Raw genomic sequence first — 23,314 nt, forward strand, 5'->3', positions numbered from 1 at the left:
CGCTGCCATTTGCGCAAGCCAGCCAGGGAGGGCCTGAAAAATCGAAGCGCGGCTCGAGATACGGACTCGGTATCCCATTCCACTACCGCCGATAATTATCGTAAGAAGGGAGCGATTTATCGTAATTACCCTGGCGGCGGTCTCTATCTGTTCCATGCCCCGTGTGCTCGCCATTTTTCCCCGAGACGAGGGCTTCCCTCGAAAGGGGCTCGCAATCCAGCGAAGAGAAACGAGAACAGGGAGGAATCGCGATGCTTTTCGGTTTCGGTATCGCTCCCGACCTTTCGCCGTGCCAACCCAGCTAGATATGTTTCCCTCGCTGAATTATTCCGTGAGATTCGGCTCGGTGGGTTCATCGTGCCAGGGTGCGGTAAATATTCGAGGCGGGTAGCATTTCGCGCTCGCGAAATTGCGCAAAAGGCCGAGCCGAGCGTACAATGGGAGTGTGCAGTTCGGGTAAAATAGCGCGGGCCGCGATGGTCCTGGCTGCTAACAGGATTTCGTTGAGATACGATTATGCCCGAGCTGGAACGAGGATTGAGATAGCGGGAACGACCGTTCTAATGAAAACTTAGGTTTAGAGGTTGGATCTTGGCTCGCATACCAATTGAGAGAGCTGGGAATTCGGGAGGCCTCTGTTCGAATTACTGGGAAAAATAATTGCCTCTCCGAGGGAATTTAGTGTCGACTCTAGGGTGATTACTTCGGCTTTACGTCAGGAGAGAGGTGCAATTTGCAAAGGCGAAAACAGTCGGCTGATAAGGCGTTATCGGTTGGTTAAGTGTTTTCTTTTTCCATTAGCTGTATACATAAATATAGTTGTCGAGTGGAAGATTTATTAACTTGACACGTCGAAATTTCACTCTTTGAACGGTTTATCAGCCGTTCCAGTGCGATTGTACTCTAAGCTTCTCGCAGGATTTTATTTTGCAGTCTCTTTCGCATGGGATTTCGAATTTTATAGATTACGGAGGAATTCGTGAAAAAGTGGCTCAATAATTTCTGCTCGTCCTCGGCAGAAGTTGAATAGTTGTTCCTCGAGTCGTTCCGAGTGCCGTTGTTCGATGGTGCTTAGCTAACTCTCGGGATCCAGTTGCTAATTCGAGAAAACTCGTCTCCATCGACGGGGATACATGTACAAAGGGAAATTCTCGCCTTTTCGAGCTGAATGTCGAGTCCCTATTTCCCCCGCCCACGCTCCCGTTCTTCGCGATTAGCTAAAAGTTCTTCCCTAACAAACATCTCGTTCAGAGTTTTCGTCGGATATCCTATTCTTCCGAGTCGCTGGTCGAGCTCCGTCGAACTTGTCTTCATCTCTATGCCGAAAGTTCCAACTTTAGCGCGGTGTTTAAGAGAAAAATTGCTTCCCCCTCTTCCCCCACGCGCCCCGCGACCGAAACTTGAAAACCGTCCTTACCGTTTCTCGTTCGCCCTGAACGCGCGGTAGAACGCGATGCAAACTTTCTTGATTCAAAATGGAGACGGGAGAACATTCTACATTTTATTCGAGCGTATATACGAACAGACTTCGTTGTCTTCCTCGCGATCCTGGTCTCGACTCGACGAGATTCCCTTTTTTGAAAATGTCCAATTCGTAATGCTAGGTAAACGTTCCTCGTAGGATATAAAAAATTCACTGGCATTTGTCGGTGGATCTCGCTGGCTCCATCGACAGGTGAGGTCCCAAAAATCAAATCGAAAAAGCAGGGTTCTCGACTGGCAGATACGGAGGTGCGTGACGGTCGTTAAAACTTGGAGAATGTCACTTGGCGGATATAACACGGTCAGAGTGTTATTTTCACGGTCGATAAAATTTTATGACAAGGATAGAACGATCCCGTGAAATATGCGACGAATAAGGATGTGCGAAGATCGTTAAATATCGGTGGAATTCCTCCGCCTAGACGATCCTCGATCTGCTCGATCGGCTATTAAAATTAAACGGCAAATTAATCTGGGAGATCAATGTGGCGAGAACAATGGGCTACATCTCCTTCCTACGAACACCGCGCGCGATATAATAAAACAGCCATTATTTATCGCGACTCTACATTCATTTACACTTTATCGAACTTGTAGAAAACCAGTATCCTGGGACCTTGTCGAACGAAAAGACTCTATTTTTACCACCAGATACTCTCAAGAATCCCATACATCCTTATACAGGGTGATCAGTTTACCTAGAAGCTCATAAATAAACACTGCTAACACTTGGAGGGTTTCGAGATAAACTGATCGCTCTGTTCATACATATCTGAATTCTGTTCTCCCTCTCGAGCCACTCTACAACGACCCAGCATCCGCAGTTGAAGGGTCAGACGCACAGTACTCGAGTCGTTTCCCAGAATTACCGAGGAACCCGATCCCCCAATTGTCCCCAACGATACAATTAAAATTCACAAATAACATCGGGGCGTTCAACCATCCCGAGAAGAATGGAAGAATCCAAGCAGAGAGGTTAATGAAGACGAACGGGAGCGTGACGGGTATGCTCCTTCTGCCTCGCTGCGAGGAACGTCGTCGTTAAACGAAAACGTACCGCTGACACGCGGAACGACGTTGTCCAGGCGGGAGAACGTGCTCGCCGAGGGCAGGGAACGCGAAGCAGGCCGGGGCGAGTTCTCGATGGCTGTGTTACTCCCGGGCTGTGCGCGCCACGCCGCGCTGGTGGAGAACGACCCCCTGGCGAGTACTATCGTAACAAATGTGCTCGTTTGCATAACACGACGACGAGCAATTCGGGTAGGTTTGACGGTGCGCGATATAGACCTTTAGCTGGCGAGAGCTGGACGAAGAAGGAGGCCTCGGGGGGAGGGACGAGGAGGGAGAGGGAAACGCACGAGGGTTGCGAAGCTGGGAGCTGAGTTCCACCCCCCTCTGGGGACTCGCCTGTATAATCCATGCCTCTGGATGCCCGATACACCCTGAACAGAGGGACTGCGTTGGAACGCTCCTCCTCGATCCCAGGTAGATTTACTGCCGATCAGAATTACGATGTTTACCGTTTGCGTTACGATCTGATCTTGATTTACGCACCCTTGCGTTCGAGGCGGCTCTAATTGTTGGGTAGCTGATGATTGCTCTTGACCTTTGGATGAAGTTTTGAGCACGGGAGGGGGGAAGGTGGTGAGAATGTTGTAGATTCATTGTAGATATACTTCAACGTATGTGTAATAAGGTAATTGACTTGATACTCGATCAGTACTCAGTAGTCGATCGCTTTAATAAATAATAGGATTGTGGTACATGAACTTACTCCAATCGATCACACAATAAGTTTAGATATCTCCTTATATCATACAATTTCTTTTAATAACAAAATAGATAAATAAGTAGATACTTTAAAATTATTATTTATTGAAGTAATCGTCTACTGGTTACTGATCGAGTACCAAGTCAACTAGCTTATATATACACCTATACCTGGGATTATAAAACAAAACCATGGAAGTGACATTTTTTAAGTTTGTGTTCAATGAGAAGAGGATGTAAAAATCTTTAGATTTTCTACCAAATTGAGGGTTTTAGTTCTGCAGCAAATTTATACCTCTGAGGAGAAAGTATGATACTGCATACGAGGTCTTTTGGCCGAAACTGTTACAAAGTCCTCTCTCGTGTCTGACAGCGCGTAAGCAAGAGCCTGGTCAACCAACAGCGTTTTCGTGTCGGGGTATAAAAGGTGGAATAAAATTTGTTAATCGAGGGAAATGGAAAGCCTAATTAACTGGTACGTAATAACGTCCGCAACTACAGGGTATCGAGAAACGCACAGGGAGATGGCTGGGCTAAACGAAACCTGTGCGCCAATTAAGAAATTCCGATCGATCGATGACGTTAACGCGGGTCGTTCCGTTTTCCACAATTCGTTGGCAAGAGTGTCGTGTATCCGGCGGTCGTCGAAGAGAGAGAAGCACGCGGAATATCTCCGGTACCGATAACCCCCGAAATTTCGAAGGTTGCGATGTGTGTACCGACGTGTCTCACGCGCGGCCGTGTGTGTACACGGGCCTCTGCATGCACGCCTGCGCGCACACACAGCCACCGATCCGGTCTAGATATCGCGTGAGTACGTCGCCGTGCTCTTTCACGGTACACCCCTGATACAGCTTATCACGACTTTTATCCCTCGATAAAAACTAAAGGCTCCATTTCCAGCTTTTGTACCGTCCCGCGGCTCCGCTCGAGGATATTACGCCTCTTCTCTTTATACTTACGTACGTGAACAACCCGAGCAGCAGTCGATGTGCGCATCCTCCTCGTCTGTGTGCCCTCCCCCGTGCCAGTGTTCGTGTCTCGTGCGCTCGTGTGCGCCGGAGAGCTCGATGCATGGGCGCACGTACAGGAGGGAGAGGGAGACTGTGCACGTATCGCTGTGCACAGAGACATATTTGGTTCTCTACGCCGCTCGTGGAAACTGCTTTCGTGCAGTTCTCGTCGATAGTGATGGGTTCGAGCGGCGAGGAGAAAAAGAACACGAGGTCCCCACCTGGTTAATTGGGACGTAATTAAGGGCCCGCGGTATCGCTTGGGGACCCTCGAAAAGGAACATTTCCTCGCGTTTCATGCGAGCTTGGTTCTGGGATCGTTCGAAATTTACGCGCGACTCCCATCGATTCCGATAACTCGGGAAGAGATCGTTAATGGCAATTCTTCCGTGCCCTGAACAGATTTAACGAGCTCTTGATCGGAGGAGATTGTAGGCTTGGTGAGAATTAATTATGCTTTATTCAATTTCCATTAGAATTTACGTGGTAACTGGAATCGATGAAACGAAGTCTAATGGGTGATACGAAAATATTAATGTCGTGGTCTTTAATTGCTGCCGATCACGCCCTCGGGGACTACTCGTGTATCGATCTTGTTTATCCTTTTACGAAGTCTCAGAAAAGGTGTCTTCAGAAACAAGATACACACAAGTTCTTCTTCAATTCTCATCGCGAGTCATTTCTTCTCTATATTAACGTATCTAGATACTACAAATCTTCCACAGTGAACACCCTATAACCTACAATCCTATAAACTTACAAATTCATCGCGCAGCAATCTAATATCATTCATTTCATATCCGTGCCTGCACCCTCCCCTTTCGCCAAAACTTCAGAATCGAAAATCGGATCGTACCCATCGCCCACGTCGATACCAATACTCCCACGTCGCGAACTGTTGCAGCTGTGTGCGTTCGCCGACCCTGCACATACACAGGGACTGTAGCTGGTGTCAGGCTGACGGTGGTCGTCGAACGAGGGGCGAGAGGAAGCACAGTGGGGGAGACAAGTTATGATAGGGGAGGGTGGAATCGTTACTAGGACCGGGCGGCGTGCGCGCATGCGCTGGGGAATCACCTTTGTCCTCGTGGCGTGCCCGAGAGACGAGCACGAACGAAGGAAGCGCGAGGAGGAAAGGGGAGAGAGCAGACTGTACATTGCGGGGGTGCGTGGGGGTCGCTACAGCTCCCGGAGGAATTCGCCTATCTTGCGACTTTTATTATACGAATGTTTGCCCAGCGAAGTCTTCCTCGCCGGGAGCAGTCACAGGCGTGGAACGATCGTGCGCAGATTTCGTTTCGAGTTAAGGAAACGCCGATGATAATTCCTTGTCACATTCGCGGGCCACTTCTTTTCGAAATCCCCGCGAAGTTGCGGCCCTTGGCGAAGTTTGCATTAAATCCTGTGGATTAGCCACTGGGTTAGCTTGAGAGAGACCTGAGCTTCGTCGAAGCATCCAGAATGGGAGGAGTCGTTAATTTCTGAGTAGCGAAGTCACAGTTGATTATATCTTAAATTGGGACGAATTGAGCCAGTCATCGTGTCGCTGGAGGGAATCTTCGGTTCTTGTCTAGCGGATCTGTGGGCGGGCTATAAATTGACAGTGCTCGAGGTCCACGAAAAATAGCGGTGGAAGAGGAAAAAAGTCGATTCTTATTTTCCCTGATGCAGCGAGCAGGAGACAGATAAATCTTCGCGATAAAACCGCACCCTCGGAATTACTTGTATTAGATTTACGACAGGACCTCGTGGACGGCTGCAGATCGAATGCTAAGTTTTACTGTCCATTGTTGGCGGACGCCTAGAGCGTATTATCTGTTTAGTGGTTTCGAAGATGGCGTTCACCTTGAACTCAATAACGCCCGTTATAAGCCGCAATGAACTTGGTTGACCTTAAATAGGCTGTTAACCGTGTGTGGCTGAACGAAAGGGGGTCTGATGGTCAAACTAGGCCAACAGTGGCTCTGCTTCCTCTCAATCTCTTTGCACGAATCGTTGATTAGTAAATTGCCAAGGATGGACGTCCAAGTTCGCCAAAGTACCACTGAAATATCGTGTCTAAAGGTCTGGCTATTTCTCGAAAGAAGAACGCCACTCTGCACGTACGAAGTTATCTCGAACGAGTATATTCCAGCCTCCACACTCTTCTCGTATGCCCCGACGCTCGACCCACGTTCCTCCCGATTCGATGGAGCGATAATGCCTCGACCAATATGTACATCCCCGCTGCCGAGCATAGATTCGCAGAGAAAAGGGGGCTAGCAAACACATTTCGACCAACTCGTGTCGAAGGTTAAACACTTCGGAGCTGTAAATTCTGAAATGTCCTGGAGGATCCCGGAAGGTGCCGTTCCAGCAAACAGGAGGAAGAAAGCGGGGAGGGTAGAGGGCAGAGGGTGCGTAACAGGGACTAATGTCGTAAAGCCGCAACGTGCTCTGATTAAACATTATGTGGGTCCTAACGTTTCTCACCGCGGCGATGGCTACTTCTGCTTTCGTCTATCTAAGTATCTACTCGCTAAGATCTTGGCCTTTCAGGTCCTCCTTTCAATAAGGCAAGAATTCTTGGATAGCATATCTAGCTTCGATTAGAATGGAATAGATGAGAGTTGATTATACAGTGTTGCTTGAAGTGAAGTTATCGCCTTATTTCTTGAAGAATTACGATCTTCGAGTTGAGAGAATCTTTCTCCTTATTTTAATGAGGCAAATTCATCTCCTAAGATATAGCTATCTCATCTACCTAGAATAGTTTATATGTCACGTACTGTTGTTAAATGAGAAAATGATAGACCTACTGCGCTACAGCCAATTAGAGCTCAGAGTCAAAGTGTATGTCACACAGAAAGACAGTGGACTTAGACTTTGGCTCTGGACACCACATGCAGGTTTCAGACTATTTGTAAATAGCTAATTTTGCCTCTGACTTGTTCTTGCGGCACAGCAGTATACCAGTAACAGTCCAGCGCCAGAGCTGTTTACGTCTCCAAGCACAAAAGGTTAACATCCTCCGTCCAGCGATGGCGAAAGGGTTAGATAGTTCACCGATAAGTCCCGATAATTGTGCAACCCTAAGTACGACACGAAAGATAGCCCGGTTTTTTCGCGGTGCGTCGTAAAAGCGTTTTACAGCCTCTGGCGCAGGCGGGCCTCGGAAGGGCGGCGTATTCGGCGGGCGTTTCCGTGTAATTTGTGTAGCGTTTTAAGCAACAATTGAAACGGCGCGCGCAGCCAGTGGGCACCATAAAACGTCGGATCGCGGCCGTGTTCTCCGCTGACGAGCAATAATTTCCTCGACGCGTCCGTGCCTCTCCTCGAACTTATTCCCCGTGTCTCGGCGAGTATCTTTCGGAAGCCGTAGCGCCTCTACGTCGGATGTTCTAAATTGCGCGGCCACGACTTTTATTAGCGGAAAGAGACAACCGGCGGCATTTGCATGTAATGGTGCCCGAGGAAAGGGGGCTGCCTCTCGAGGCTCGCGGCCACGGGGGAGGAAGAATGTCGGGAAATATGAGGTGGAGGGCTGGCAAGGGGCGCGGAAAGACGAGCGGCAGGGAATGTAAGGCCGTAATTAGAGTTTTAGGGGTTCTATGGGGTGGTTGTTCGCGCTGCTGGCCCGTTACGCGCCACTCGGAGGCCGAGGGGACGGCAGCCGCTCGTCAGACGCACAGGGGTGGCAGGCACGCCTCCCTCGCGGCTCCTACGAGGGGCGGAATGTTTGCCAACAGCCTTCTAATACGTCATTCTTTATTGCAAAATTAAAATTTAATCCCGGCTCCTATCGACCCCCGCCTCGCGCCAGATTACGTGTATTTTAGAATTGGCGTGTTGCCGGCTGGTTTATTTTCGCGAGACCAGCCGCTCCCTGCGATCCCACTTCGTGTCGAGAATTATGCGAACACCGTGACACGCAATTAGCGCGTGTAGTCCTCGCTCCAGGGGGAAAAATGCCACTCCAAGGAAAATATTTCGGTTATTATTTTCGACGACGCTCGAAACGAGGACAGAGGTGGGTTACGAGTTCGTTACTCGAGCTTTGAAGTAAGGTCAGAGCACCGTTCGTTCTTCCTCTCTGCAACCCATAGCGACTGGAAAATGCGCGAAACGATGGCTGGGAGAGAAAAAATGGACGAGCCCGTTAAGCACCTCGCGTATGCTAATTAGGGTCGGGAATAACTCGCGTCCCGTGTATGGATCGCGATCACGTACCGTTAACGTTTCGTATTCGGCTGGGATTTATTGATACGGCTGTGGGGCATCTCTGATTCGTCGGCCTTCATGCTGTTTCCAGCAGCAACGCTCGCAACTCGGTCGCAGCGGTGATGCAATTCACGCGTGATCCTATTGCATTCGCATTATCGCGCACGGTTTCACCACAATCGCCAGCGGTGGAAAACAAATGCAATAGGAATTCTTTCTCACGTTCCACCTGCTGTTGTTCCCTGAGAAATCGCTGTCGAGCTTAATATTTATCTGTACAATTACGTATTAATTACGCTGCTCTCTTAGCTTGAAGTTGGAAGTCAAAAATAAGTTTCATATCGGTCCTGATTTTCGTGAATCACTGTGAAAAAGATTCTGCGATGGTTCCACGACCTTTTATTATAGCAATAACGCCTATATTGTATACGGTTCTGAACCAATTCTGCGTCAGTTCAGTCTCGTTCGAAACGGGTTCCCAAAGTGATTTCACCTACGATTAAACTCTGTTTCACCTATAACAGTCGGCAATAATTTTCAGAATTTTTTCAACCCCGTTTGAAATATCTGTTGTTTTCGAGCTCTAGAATGAAATAAATAATTATGAGTCACAGTGTTTTCTCCAAACGACAAAAAGGCTGTCAATAGAGAAGGTCAAGTTTGAGCGTCATTCGCGCCATAAAACGTAACGCAATTCCGATAAAATACAAGCGACTTCTCGTAAAAGTAAAAAACGAAGGGGAGAAAGGAAGCGTGGATCATCTTTCACCGGAGCGTCGTCGTAAACAGCAATATTTTCTGGAGTGACTGTTGCAAGGAGAAAACAAAGAAGCCTATAGAGGCGAGGCTTCTTTTCGAGACTCGTCGGGGTGCGCGGAGCCCGTGCCGCGCCAGCTCGGGCCTCTTATAAATTTCACTCCCAAGGTGACTTTACAATTTCGTGGGAGATTAGAGCTCCTATTGCCGAGCGAGGAGGTGGGGACGGTGGAGGTGGAATAGCTGCACAGTCGGCCGCCATGTAGATACGATTCCACACACCGTGAAAGGTACCGCCATGTCGCGAGCATCTGGGCAGACTCGATCTCTCTCCAGTTTCGTGCTGCTGCGCTCGTGTGCGCCCCGTGTCCCTACTGGCTCGGTGGACGCGTGTGCGTGAGGCAGATACACGGCAGATAATGGGAGGCACCCTTATGGATGACGTTTGGGTTCCACCGGGAACAATGGAGCGAACTTCCCCCTCTCACCATCCATCCTTGTCGGAATCCTTTATTACCACCCGGTATATATACGAACGCTATACCCTCATATATATCCACCCTCCTCCTTCCACACCCTTCTGCCCTGTGTGTGTGTGGCGTACAGGTCGCACGCGGGCACGCACACCAGAAGGAAACTCGCTGTCCAACCAATCGGGACATAAACCTATTGGTCAGTCCTGATGGGAGCTACGCTGTGGCCTGCACACAGTCGAGCCTGACGAAGGAGCGCGCGAGCACCTGTACCCTCGTTTCGCCATTTGGCCCTTGTCTTTCTCCCTCCCCTGTCCTGGGGGATTAAAAACACCCACGTTGAGAGCGATCGTGGGCCAATCGAGTCTCTTCTGCCTCTTGCTCTCGGTCCCCTTCAGAGTCTTTTGCCCTAGACTTATATGAGGTGTTAAAGAAACTCGATAGTCACGTTGGTAATATTTCGCACATGTATCCCTGCAGTGACACGACTCAGAGTATCTGTGTATATCTTTCAGGAGAAGTGAGAAACTATTTATGAGTTTAAGTAAAAATTATACTCGGTAGAAGTCATTGTTATTTGAGAAATTCTTTAACTAAATTCTGAATTAGTGTTTTTTCATTTTTTCAACTTCTTTCTGACTTCAGCTTGCTTTAGAGGGGATTAGAACACGTAATTATTCATCGACTGCTTTTAGACCAGGCGAGCAGATGGACATCCTATTGTCCATTTTCGTGAAGTTGCATTCACTTCCACCTTTTGTCGCGTTCTCTCCCATAAACAGGCTCGCAGTCCGACTCTAGAACACAAATCTCTCGGCGTCGATGACGCGAACGCTCCTGCGACAGCAAATTCCAACGAAATATCCTTTATCATCGCCCACACGCTCCTCAAGCCGCTATTGACGTTACGTATATCGTCGCCGTGTAATGCCGTCATTATTCGCGCTACTCAGTTCCAACGCGTGCCGCTGTCTAGGACCTTAGAACACGAATAACGAGTTTCGTGAATAGATAAGGTGATTACGCGAGTTCAGAAAAATATCCGCGCCCAGAAATTCGCAGGCTTATTGCTATTCGATCGTCCATCAAATACGCGGATATCGGCGCTGTCGGGAAACGGCGGAAGGGGGCCTTCTTCCCGAGTGGATCGAAGTTATCGTAAAACTTCCGGTCGGGCGAATGGAACAGAAGATCCTGATAACTTTATCTGCGCACTTGGCGCGCTCGAAACTTTGAGAACACCGTTGAGTTTAGAAAGAAAAGTACCTGGAAAAGGAAGATACGTACGTAGTTAGAATAGTCTCAATTAGGGGGCTCCTTTTACCATTCCTCTTGAGTAGATATTTGTTTATTAGAGAGGAATGCGTGCTGTGCACGAGGAAATGCGAATGGAGTACCGTCTACTCGGCTTGGAATTTAAAATGGAATTTATCAGTGTCGGGGGAATGCGAATTTTAGACAAAAACCGAGCTTACAGCGGTGAATCCTGTATACTATTTCCATGTTATAAACTCGTTAATATATTCCCTGTATCTTGGAATTATTTTAGAGCAAACGTTGATTCTACGGTCGCACGAATGGTGACCTGAGGATCTAACCCCTTCGCAGCTCGGATTATCAAGACTATCTCAACCCAGCTATCTTGAGAGTCAAGCTTATTATTCTTCCTCATACTTCCTGTCACTAAACTGTCAGTAGGTTCTTCACGAAAACACTTTACTATAAGTAATACAAACTCGTCAGTATGTCCACGAGTCTGTAGAAAACACTCGTGCATCTTAATTCACTGAGTTCAAAATATTCATTTTCAAATAACTAAGTCTATCATCTACAAGCTCCACGCTAGATCAAACTCCTATTCACACTTAAGGTCGATCAACTCAATCCTCCGACGAAAACTTGCCAAACACAGTCTCAGTTTAACGCCAAACCAAAGAGCCGAAAAAAGGTCCTGAGGTGTTTCCATCGACTTTAACTTTTAATCACGTCCCTGTCTGGCTTCTAAAAACAGCCACGGCGTGATCGACGACTAATGCATTCGGATACGTGACGTCATATAGCAGATATGCCTGCTATCCGGGCGTCGTTCGAGGAATTCCATAGACAATACCGAGGACGATGGCGCGGGTGGGATTGAGAGGATCGCATGAACGAAAAAGCAGCGGCGTCACTAGTTCGACGCGGCAGTCGCAAATCGTGCACGACGCTGCGGCGGGGTGAGGAGGGGGGGAGACGATCTGAAGCGTTCCTCTTTGTTCGCGGGCGGCTGGTCCAGCGGTGCCCGTTCGCCGGATCCATTCATAAATATCTCAAAACGGCTTAATTTCGCGGCACTGCGGGCGAATAAAATCTCGAGCCGGTGAAAAATGTAGACAGCTCCGCGACGGGGGGAACGGGAGAAGATACGGCCCAGCCACGACCCACGAATCGCTTGATCGCCGTCTCGGGTCACTGCAGCCTCCGCTAGAACGGCCGAACCCGAGGGGAGAGGGACGCCTGCGTGAGAAAGAGACACGGAGCGAGAAAAATGTTCACGATAACTCCGCGCCATCCACTCTTGTCCCTTTTCCCCCTCTGTCTCCGGCGCAATTCCTGCCCGCCACGATTTATCCGGCTAATCCCTCGCACTTTTCGTGCCCTCCCTTCGCGTTCCTGCCCAGGTATCTAGCGACCTAGGCAGCCAATCGATTGCTTGCCTTTTTTTTGCTCGTAATTGGAAGGTGAAACTGTGAGTCGTGTATTGGACAGAGCTTGTAAGACTGCGTCTGGAAAAAATGTGGATCTGTAGCGTTACAGGAGACATGGCCGTCTGATTTCACACGCACTTTCAGACGTAGGGTATTATTGGCTGAACCCTGCTGACTCTAGTATTAGTATGCTGCCAGCTGGACCCTACGCGTGGAGGCGAAGTAACATCACTCACTCATTTGTACGAGTAGAGAGACAGTAGACAGAGATAGACGGAGACACGCAATGCTGCGTACTCTTTCTGTCGACTGCAAAATCGAATTCTACCAGTGTTGCTGTACTTTGTTGAGCATGGCTAGTACTAGAGTCAGCTGTGACTGAACTAGGTATATCTGATAAGTGAATCGACGTATGTTGGAACTATTGACGTTTAAGAGTGTTGAAAAATCAACGTACCCCCGTATATGGAAAAGTATTACTGTGTCAGAATGTATCTCGTGTGCAATATTACCAGCTCCGCGTATACATACCTATCCTTATTTTGAAGTTATTGCAGTTTAGGAATGTCGGGACATTGATTCTTCATTGTGTACTGTAAAATACCTATAAATTTCATTTTATAGATATCAATTCAGATATAAACTCAAATATTTAGGTAAAATTTCAAGTTCTCGAATTGTCAGATATTCATGTCCTGAAATCTCCAAGAAAATAAGAAACGCAAAACTGATCGCTAGTTTTCACACCAGGTCGCAGTGAAAATTGGGAAAATTTCGTCCCCCTGACGTGTTTATGTGAGGACCACACACGCATGACGTAAAACGATTAATATATAAAGCAGAATAGGTACATATTGCGCTCTTTATGCCCACTTTAGTCGGTCGGCTGGAAATAGAACGCGAGATCGGTGGAGTGGACGATGAAAGGAGCTCACGGGGGCGGGCGCTAGAGGAGAGGGCAGTTTGAAATGGAAACGGGATACGGCCACTGACAGGCAGAATGGCTTCGATCGCTCGGTAAATTCGCGTCCCGGGTTTTACTCGTCGTACGTTTCCACTTAGCCGTGTCGCTTTTATTCGGCATTATTTACACGTCCCTGAGTTATCATACCACCGAAAACACGGACAGCGCACTGTCCGCGGGCAACTCGTCTCATTGCGTGACGCCACCTCGTCCCCATATATTCGTCGTTTCGCTGCTCGCTTTTTCGATCCCCTCGCCTTTCCAAAACGAAGACCTACTCGCATAAATTCGGATGAGTCACAAAATACCTACGCGTGTAACTCGCGAGCCAGGCGCTCTGATCGCTCTCGGCTCTCCTAATGAGATCGAGATCCATTAAAGCTTCCTCAGGTATGCCCTCGGTTCCGCTCAAAGGGGCAATAGCAAGTAAATTGGATGGCGAGTCGCGCTCAAACGCGAGCCGAACGCAGTTCCGCGTTCGTTACGCGCAACCAGTTACCAACTCATGGCTATCTGAAACCGATTCTTAGTTGCGGATAAATCTCGGAATTTTATGAAGCCCGGCCCACGAAAGACCAAAGCAAAGAGCATACGTCATCCTGCCCGCTAGAGCGATCGAATCGAATGTCGAGCCTAGACGCTGCCCTATTCGAGCTCGCGCCACCGTGGTTACCCGCTGCGTCACGGTTAAATTCACGGGTAGATCTAATCGCGAACCCTTTCGTGTACCGATTATAATAATCGTTCGCGATCAGCGGCGCGCATAAAATTACCATATATGAATCTCGCTCGCTCGGTATCTCATGACTGGCCGAGCGTTGCAGGTTACGAGCGCGCGCTTTTCCGCGTCGGGGTGCCTCGCCTTCCCAGAAAGAAAAACTGGGATTGGATTCCACATCTCGTTTCTGTCTGGAATACCAGAAACAATAGTCTACTCTAGTTGATATTGGGTGATCAGCTTTCTGCTGAGATTTTATTAGACTGTTGCAACATTGGAGTATCATCCTCTGCATCTCGAGTTCATCAAAAAGCCGCTGATTCGTGACCTCTCGTGAAAGGGCGGTGTAGGAGGGGGTGACGGAAAAATTTACGTAACGAAACAAAGACTCCCGATATCGTAAGGACGGTGAAAAAGCATTGACCGATAACAGCGAAGCGCCCACTGGCCCGATAACGCGTCTGTTCGAACCAACCGACTTAAAATGGTCGTTAAAATTGCGTTATTGTTTTCGTGACCGCGCGGAAGAGTCGAAATCGCGCGGAGGCGCGTACGAAGCGGCTGACGTTTAATCGCCAGGCTAGATTTACGACTAGCCGTGGTCCTATTGCCTCTGCGGTACAGCAGCCTCGCCCCATCATTTCAGCTCGAGCGGACGACTGTCCACTTGAAGCCGCTTCCCCTCGGCTCCTCGGTCATTTTCCGATTCGTAAATCGTAATCGTGTTGCCCTCTCGACTACCCTCCTGTCGCTATTGCATCCCTCTGAAACGCTCCCCGCTATTACGATTATGTTTTACGGCCGTTAACCGAGCACAGGTCGAATTAGGTATTTTTTTGCACGGCATGCACCTTTCTCTTTGTGGTTGCGAACTCGTGCCGATTCCTGCAATTTCTGCCGATTTCCATGCGTTTTTCGCGGCATTGCGTAACCCTGACTCTTGCGTCAAGCCACTCGACAAAAACTCGGCCAGATATTCCCTCGGGTATTTAGCGGGTTTCGTAATTGCACGGAATTATTTGCGATCGCCAGGCGCGAATAAAAATATGAAACGTTGACAAGTATTGCGAGGAGAACGCGGGAGGATCGGTTTTCCCCCTTTCCTCGATAGCGGAGCGCAGCGATGTTGGCTCGATGGTTGCGATGGTCAACCTGATGCTGACATTAACCACCGTCGAAGCGATTTATTGCTTCTCTGGTTATCACGTGGGGTAAAAAGTATGGAAAGAAACCGAGGATCGGTGAATAGGATCGTGGCGTGACGTGGGGTGTGTCCAGCAGGGGAAAAAATACGCGAGCCAACTTCCTTCTTGTAACTCTTATCCCCTTTTTACGAGCCTGGAGGCAACAAACGTAGTGATCGAGTGGAAGCTGGAAATCATTATCTCGTTGACGTGCATCAAAGGCAACAAACGTAATTACTGTTTTAATGAGAATTATGGAGCAGAATAATAAGCGAAGTAATAAAACACTGCAACATAATTACAATTAACGTGTAAAAACGAAGCGCAACTGTTACGTATCCGACATCGAATTGCTTTAATTACTTGTAGCTATGTATCTGACGATTGTGATTACGAGCGGGAAGACTCTTCCACGTCGTTACAATTAAATTACTCGATCATGGTTTCGATTTGAATCCTGCAATTAAAGGAATCGGAATCGGGAATTAACTTTTGTGCATCCTTTGGAACCTGATGCTTGTCATGATCATTTGCAGTGCAGCCATGCAACCCAGTGTGAAAAATAAATATTCGAAAAAGTAATATTCCTAGCACTAAAGTTAGTTTCATTGCTAAACGCCAGAATAATGAATAATATTCCGCTACAAAAGCTCTGAAATTTCACACTCTCGAATTCTTAGGTTTCCTAGAAAATGAACTTCCCTGACTCCATCTTGAAGTAAACCAACGATAGGTATTAATTTGAATTTTAGATTGCTCCCAGACGCAATCTAAGGGTTCAAAGTTCGATCCGCGGATTCGGAATAAATTCCCATGGAGTGGAGGAGCAGCTAGGCGATGGGGGCGCATCGATAGAATCTTGGTAGTGGAAATAGGGGTGTAGCTCTGGGGAGAGGCGACGCAGTCGTGCAAAGTTCCGCAATTTCCCCCGCGGAGGCGAGGCGCGGTGAGGCCGCGTGCGGCGACCGAAAGCAGATATTAAACTTAATATATAGCCGCAATTAGGCGCAGGCCTTCGCCCTCCTCGCTCGCAGCCTGCTGCCGTGTACACGCCGAGCCGTGTCACTCTCCCGCCCTCTGCCAAATGGACCGCCGGCTGTCAGCTATAACTCCTCTGCTTTTAAATCACCCGCGACCCAGCCGCTAATTAGCGAGAATTCTTAAGCAGAGACCGCGTGGAGCTGGCCAATCAATGTCACCACTCCTGTTTGATCTCTCAGAGGTCAAACGAGTGTCTGCTGTAATTAGACCTGGAGACAATCTACGATCGCGGGACGAACGATCTATTCGAAGGGACAATCACGCATCTCGGACTTTTCCTCAACATTTACCTGTTTCATATCTATAAACATCAATCTCCTCTCATTTCCAAAAGGTCTGCCCCATAGGAAACACGCTAGGAAGAAAAAGAGGGAACATAAATAACGAATTCCCGAAAAGCAAACGAGTCTGGGTGGCGGCCAGTCCTAGCGAGAGATCCTGTCTTTGAGGAGGGGCGAGAAAAAGGAGGGCTATCCTTATAAATTGTGCACGGAGATTAGCTTGATCCAGCGAAATTGTTGCTAATGCTCGCGGCAGCGATGGGTCGCGGATATTTATGGCGTCTGAAGTGGGGACACAATCAGGTCCGAGGTGGCTCGAGGAGCAGAGGCGAGGCTGGGGTGGGCTGCGGTAGGGAGGATGCAGCGAAGGGTTTTCTGGCTGCTTGACTCGCCCCTGGCATGATGTGCCGCCAGCAGGATGGAATGGTTTTCCCTCTGGTTGCCAAGGTAACCTATGGCCCACCCTTCGAGCCTCAGCGACCACCCTGTGGCTGCACCGGCTGCTGTTCGCGCGCAGGCTCGCCGCGAGCCACGCTGACTCTTCGACTCTCGCGCGCGCTGATCCCACGGGTGCTCGTTCCGCCGCTGTGTTGCGTTGTTGCTGCCGCGAACGCAACCACCACACCACCAGAGAGATTCGTGGAGGCAGGGACGTGCGCCCAGTGAATCCTGGACCCTGCACCGCTGCAACGGCCATGCTGAATTCAATATCAGCCCTCCCCCGCGACACCCCTCGACCCTGCTTTTTTCCTTTCGCCCTGTTTTGAATGACGAGGGGCTCGCGGCCCCTGGCGAGGAAGTGTCGGATGCTCGCGATACGCTCGTTCCGCGGAGAACAGAGGCAAATGAGGAAATACGGCTCGAGGTGCTAGTGACTGGGGAATTTCGAACAGAGTCGAGCGAATTTCTCGTGTGTCAGACAGCTTGTCTTTATTTTAGCGTGGATGATACGGAAAGGAGGCTTTTCGTTGATGAAATATGGGGAGGCTGTTGCGAATTTTAACGAGATGAGAAGAGTTGTTTTGGTGATTATTTGTGGCTCAATGTTGGGGATTATTTTTGTATCAATGTAATAGGGAAGTAGCCAAGATGCGATTCGACGATAATCGCGCTGAACGCAGAATCTTGCTATCTTTTATTGGCCAGTAGCACGTATTTGCTTCATCATGGGGCAATAATATGGCCACTCAGCGTCTTCTCGAGAATGATGGTATTATGGCTGTCCGCTCATTGCGCCGAGGAACCGGTTTCTTGGCGACGAACCGAAAATACGGGTCCTCCCCCCTTTGTGCTGGCGACCGAAAGTAAAATTACGCCCGAGCCAATTGCGAAAATTGCCCGCGAGAAATTTATCAGGCTTCTCTGTTACTATTGCCAAGCGCCTTCTTCTGTTACATCGATCGCAAATAGTCGAAGCAACATGCTAAATTATCTGTAGGAACACGCTTCATTATGCTGTTAATACTCTTGTCGCCGTAGCGGTCACCAGTTAAGTAGATAAGTGGTACAGAATGATTTGCAGTATCAATAAACAAGCCAATTACTAAATTCGACATGAATATTCATATAATCAGTACACTAATCAACTTTAATGAAGGTGATGTTATGAATGTTTAACATACTAGTTTAGCAAGAAAATATTGCATATTTGCTACATGAAATTGGAGGACGTCGCTGAAAACTGCAGCATCCTTCGTTTGCGAATTTCGAGCAGATTGCTCAGCACGCTGCCTTGAATAAGCTTTACGAGGGGTCAGAGGCAGCGACTTCAGGTACAAGCCAGATGACAAGTTTTTACCTGGTTAGTGCGGCAACACGGTTCGATAGCCACCTAAACACCATAAAAAATGCAGCGTACCCTGCGTACCCCGTTTTACGACTTTGACTCCCGACGGAGGAGAAAGTTAGGCGTGCAAAAGGCATTTGAAGAAAGGGTTCGCTTTCCGGACAATGGGCACCAGAACTTTTCCGAAAACTTTCTTTTTTTACTCTTCCTCCTTTACCTCGTTCAACCCCCGCAATAAACTGACCATCTGACGGCGCTGCTTTTTTCCTTCTCCCCAAAAAGAGAAAGCGAGGAGAGAGTTAAGATTTGTGACTCCTGCACGCAGGCCCGTCTGCGAAAGCACTGGGAAAAGAAAACTTTGCGTAATGAAGAGCGACGTTCGTGGTCGGATACGGTCCTTTAGGATTATTTAACCCTGGGAAGCCCAAGAGGTCAAGAAAAGGCCATGAGCGTGTTCAAATGAGTTCTAGTATTTTTTAAAGTATGATTTATGTATGCAATTAGTCGTCTAATTACTTGTTTTCGAGTAAACAAGAGAATTAGATATCGGGATTATTTTTTTAATCTTATATTTTCGATAGTTTATGGTTCTTATGCCTCTTTCAGATTAGTCACTTTTCATACTTAAATTCAAGCTGTGACTCACAAGTTAGTTCAGGTGCAACCGAAATATTAACATAATTTTAACAAACAAGTGGAATTTAGTCATTCCTCCTGAATAAACTTATGAGTCACTGCGTCACTTCCAAGTACCATAACGAACAAACCTCGTTTTCAAAATCGAAACCTGCGTCAGCACCAGAGACTTTTATTTTCGAGCGTATCCCGCCCCAAGTAGCGTTCAGACAGCCAACCCTTTGCACTTCTTGCGTAGCTTACGAAATAAGCCAACAGTCAACTTCGTCCAAACACCTATCGTCACTCGGGTATTCTCAATGAAGTCATATCAAACAGATATCCATATAAATCGAGCCCTGAATCGCGTCTCGTTCGTCCAGAGCAAGGAGGCCCCCCATCCAGGTTGGTAAGCATCGCGGCGAATTGACTGTGGGTAGTGCAAAGGGTTAAAACAGCCAATCTTCCTACATGAAAAAACTAACCTAGGCAAATCTGCGTTTCTGACGTTTCCAGGGCCGAACGGCTGCCCGAGGCGTAGGGGTCGACAGACCTACACGCGGTTCCAGACCCTGGAGCTGGAGAAGGAGTTCCACTTCAACCACTACCTGACGCGACGGCGGCGAATAGAGATCGCGCACGCCCTGTGTCTGACGGAACGGCAGATCAAGATCTGGTTCCAGAACCGGCGGATGAAGCTGAAGAAGGAGCTGAGGGCGGTGAAGGAGATCAACGAGCAGGCCAGGCGGGAGCGGGAGGAGCAGGACATGATGAAGAAGCAGCAGGCGGAGAAGCAGGCGAAGATGCAGCAGGAGCAGCAGAGCGCCGCGCTGCAGCACCAGCAACAGCACCACGTCAGCGGTCTGGACAAGACGCAGAGCGATCTGTTGAAGGCGGTCAGTAAAGTGCCCACATAGGAGACTTTGCTCAGCCGGTTGTCTTTCTTTTAAAGAAGAAACAAGAGACTGGACGCAGCCTAGGTACCAACATCGAAGCGATATCCACGTAGTCGGTAAGGTCGCGCAAGTAGAGGACCTTCGAACCATCACGCTTGACCCTCTTCGCGCGCGAAGAGGCCATAGCGTTAGGGGACTCTCCGTGGTCCTCGGGACGGGGCCCCGCGTGGGAGGCCCCGCGTGATCTCTGTCTTCTTTTCCTTTCGGCGCCGAGTCGGGGAGGAAAGCGAAAGGAAGCGACGAGGATGCTCATCTCGCTGAAGAGTCGACGTTCTTTCATTCTACGAGGACACGAGGGGAACCGAACGAGAAGCGACGATGTTTCAAGCCGTCTGTCTTTTGTTCTCTATGGGAAGAAAGGAGCAAGTGGGGTACACCGGAAGGCGCAAGTAACCGTAGACGTTTAGTGACCGTAGTAGTACGCTGAGAAGAAGCGAGAAGCACACCCTCGAACTACGTACTTATTTTGGCTGGGCCCAATGGCGGGCCCAGCCTGCGACTGATTCCTAGAACGTATAATGTAGAATTGTTAATCGGGCGCTGCGCGACGAGTCATCGCGGCTGCGGTGTCAGGAGCAGAGACGAGGAAGTTATTGGCGCGATGACAACTGCCAGGCGCGCGCCAGGAGCCAGCTAGAATTAGTTTTGAAGGATCGTAACGCCGCCCTGTCGTGGCTTGTTTACGCCGACCAGATCAATTAACGGAGGAGACCACGTGGGGGAGTGATTAAGCTAGGCTGCCGAAGAATTCGTCGAATTGCGCCGAACGATCGAGGAGAGAAAGGGGACGCGAACTCGTTGCCGCGCGGGCGGGGGAACGTGGACGATCCTTGGGACTGATCTTTCGGAACGTCGCGACTCCGAACTCTGACCGACGACCTGACCCAATCCTCCTCCGAGTCAGCTATCCTGGGACTTGTAGTCTCCACCGCGTACAGAATTTGCCAATTTTCAGGCCTCGTGGTGCACTTCGTACCATCGAGATAAGTTGATAGCGCGATGTATCCGAGCTTCGATTCGCCTGGACGCTGCTCGTTCGAGCAACGAACGTATTTCTCGGGCAAACGTGGAATACATACCTCCCTGGACACGCGCATACCTTCTTCGGATACCAAGACACGATTATCAGGGGGAAACTGGCGTGCATGCTTAAGTACGCGCTGGTCGACTTCTTTTCTCAGAGAGGAATTTAGTGGTACAAATCGCCGATGCCATTCGCTGGAGCTCCTTTTACAGAGTTAATTAGCCGTGGTTTACGCTCGCGATTACCTCCGAGACCTCGCGCTGTAATTAGGCGAGTTAAAGTCGCTACCGATAATATTTCCGACGTTCTGACGTCCGCGCAAACCACGGGATCTTGCTCGATGACGCAGAAATCCTTTTGCGCGATCCAGCTGGACCCCGTTGCAGATCGTTTTTTTTATTATTTTCTTATTTCCATCGCTTTCGTGGCGTGGATTGCATTTCTGTACTCGGGAAGCGTTGAAAAATCGACGAGATCGTTCTATGCTCCCACTGGCATCTTCCGTGAAAATTGATGGATGGAGAGTTTAAAAAAGATCGCTCGCATTAAACTTCTTCCGATTCCTTATCTAGAAAGTTTCACACAAATTGGAGCATCATGCAGGCAAATTAATTCACCTTTTATTTTACAGCACTTTCAGCGGCTTATTCAACTTTCGAATTAACTCGTCTCGATCATGAAGATATTTTCAAATGACGAGTTACTTCGTCTGCGTTCCAATTGACAGGTAAAAGACACCAGAATTTATATCTTTGAAAACACGTTAAAATCCATGAAGCCAGGGAGAGTAATAAAGCACCGTCGATTAACACGATCTTTCCCATTCATCATGGCACAAAATTCGTATTAAAAGATTGGGTAGTCAGGAAGGCTGGCCAGTCGACGAGCATCTCGCATTCGTTCATCACTTCTGTTAGATCTCGGAGGATATCGCGGCAGATATCGCTACGGTGTTTTGCTAACGCGCATAAAAGCAGTACTCCCTCCAAGGCAGTTGATCGAAGCTCGTTAGATATCTTCCGCTGCATCGCGATGGTCGATGGTCGTCGAGGAGTCCGTGTCGCGACGTTTTCCTTGAGAAAGGTTTATTTTCCACTTTGTTTTCTCTTCTTTCTTCTCTGTTCCCTTCGTTCAATCTGGACAACGTTAATCGCTTCGCGGCGGTATGTTAATTTTCCTCTGTTAATTTTACGTAGTGTTACCGTTGTTTGTATCGATTAGATCGTGTTGAGAAGCCTAGCTACACGTTATATTTTTTTATCGATTTTTTCCCCCGCAACCCTTTCTTGCCACGGTCTCGCATCGCGGGATGGGAACGCGCGGGTGGGTCTGCGACCGAAGGAAGAAAGGGGTGGAAACGCGACGAGGAGACAGCAGAGGAGAGAACGAACGGCACGAACGCAGGTTCTAGAGGCAGATGAAACAAAGACACATCACCGGACCGAGTATCTCGCTCTTAGTACATTAAATACGTAATTTGGTGTCAGGGTAGACCTTTTTCCATAGAATATAGAAAGCCGTTGTTGCTAATTAACTTTACGTAGAGTTCGTGACGAAGAGGACGCGAGAAATAAGGGGAAAAAGAAGCACAGAAAAAGAGATGCGAACTTCAGATTATAGAAATTATCACCTAATTATTTTTTTTCTCCTCCCCCGTCAAAACGCGATTCGTACAAAGCATTCCGAACCTTTTCTCGATCTTTTTCTCGATTCGGACGTTGATTGGAAGAATTTCTTTTTGTTTCTTCTTTTTTTAAATATATATGTATATACTGTTGAGAAGGATACTTAGTTGTTCTCGATTTTTCCTCAGTTCGTGATCGATCGTTGAAACATTTTGCCTCGAAGATCACTTGAACGTGTTCTTTTTGTATTCCTGTTGATCGTTTTTGCGTTGCTCGCGGTTCTTTTTTATCTTTCTAGCGTAAATCGTTAAGTTTCATCGGGTATTCGTTTGCCGGGAATCATTCTAACGAACGTTCAAGGAAAGGGCGTGTACAGAGGAGCGTGACGAATCGTTGAAATGTTGCAAAGCATATACGTAACTCGTACCAAGAGATGAAGAAACGTTTCTTTTCCAAGAAGGCGGGGAATCTGTTGTACGAATCGTCCAGTGATTAATCTATTTACGATGTAAAATCATAGTGTACACAATACCGTATTATATATTATTAAAAGTAATGAGTATATATTATATACATATAAATATATATAAAAATATATATATATTTATGAACAAATGGGGATGAAAATCTGTTGTATCGTGCTCTAAGGACAAAAAAAAGAGGAAACTGAAAACAAGATAAAAGTTTTTGATAGTAGAATCGTAAGAATTTAGGATACGTATGACGTACGTAAATAGAA

At 48.2% G+C, this 23,314-nt stretch overlaps 1 protein-coding gene across 1 annotated transcript in view; it reads left to right on the forward strand.

Moving 5' to 3' along the window:
• LOC143188391 (homeobox protein abdominal-A homolog) overlaps nt 1-19,887 on the forward strand; it is a 33,087-nt gene extending 13,200 nt beyond the window's left edge. The window contains exons 3-4 of the mRNA XM_076392608.1: nt 18,353-18,370; nt 19,487-19,887. Coding sequence (XP_076248723.1) covers nt 18,353-18,370; nt 19,487-19,887 — 419 coding nt within the window. The remainder of the gene's footprint in view (nt 1-18,352; nt 18,371-19,486) is intronic.
• Nucleotides 19,888-23,314: the final 3,427 nt, after the last annotated feature.

This window comes from Calliopsis andreniformis, chromosome 1 (genome assembly GCF_051401765.1).
Source record: "Calliopsis andreniformis isolate RMS-2024a chromosome 1, iyCalAndr_principal, whole genome shotgun sequence".
In the NCBI taxonomy this organism is placed as follows: Eukaryota; Metazoa; Arthropoda; class Insecta; order Hymenoptera; family Andrenidae; genus Calliopsis; species Calliopsis andreniformis.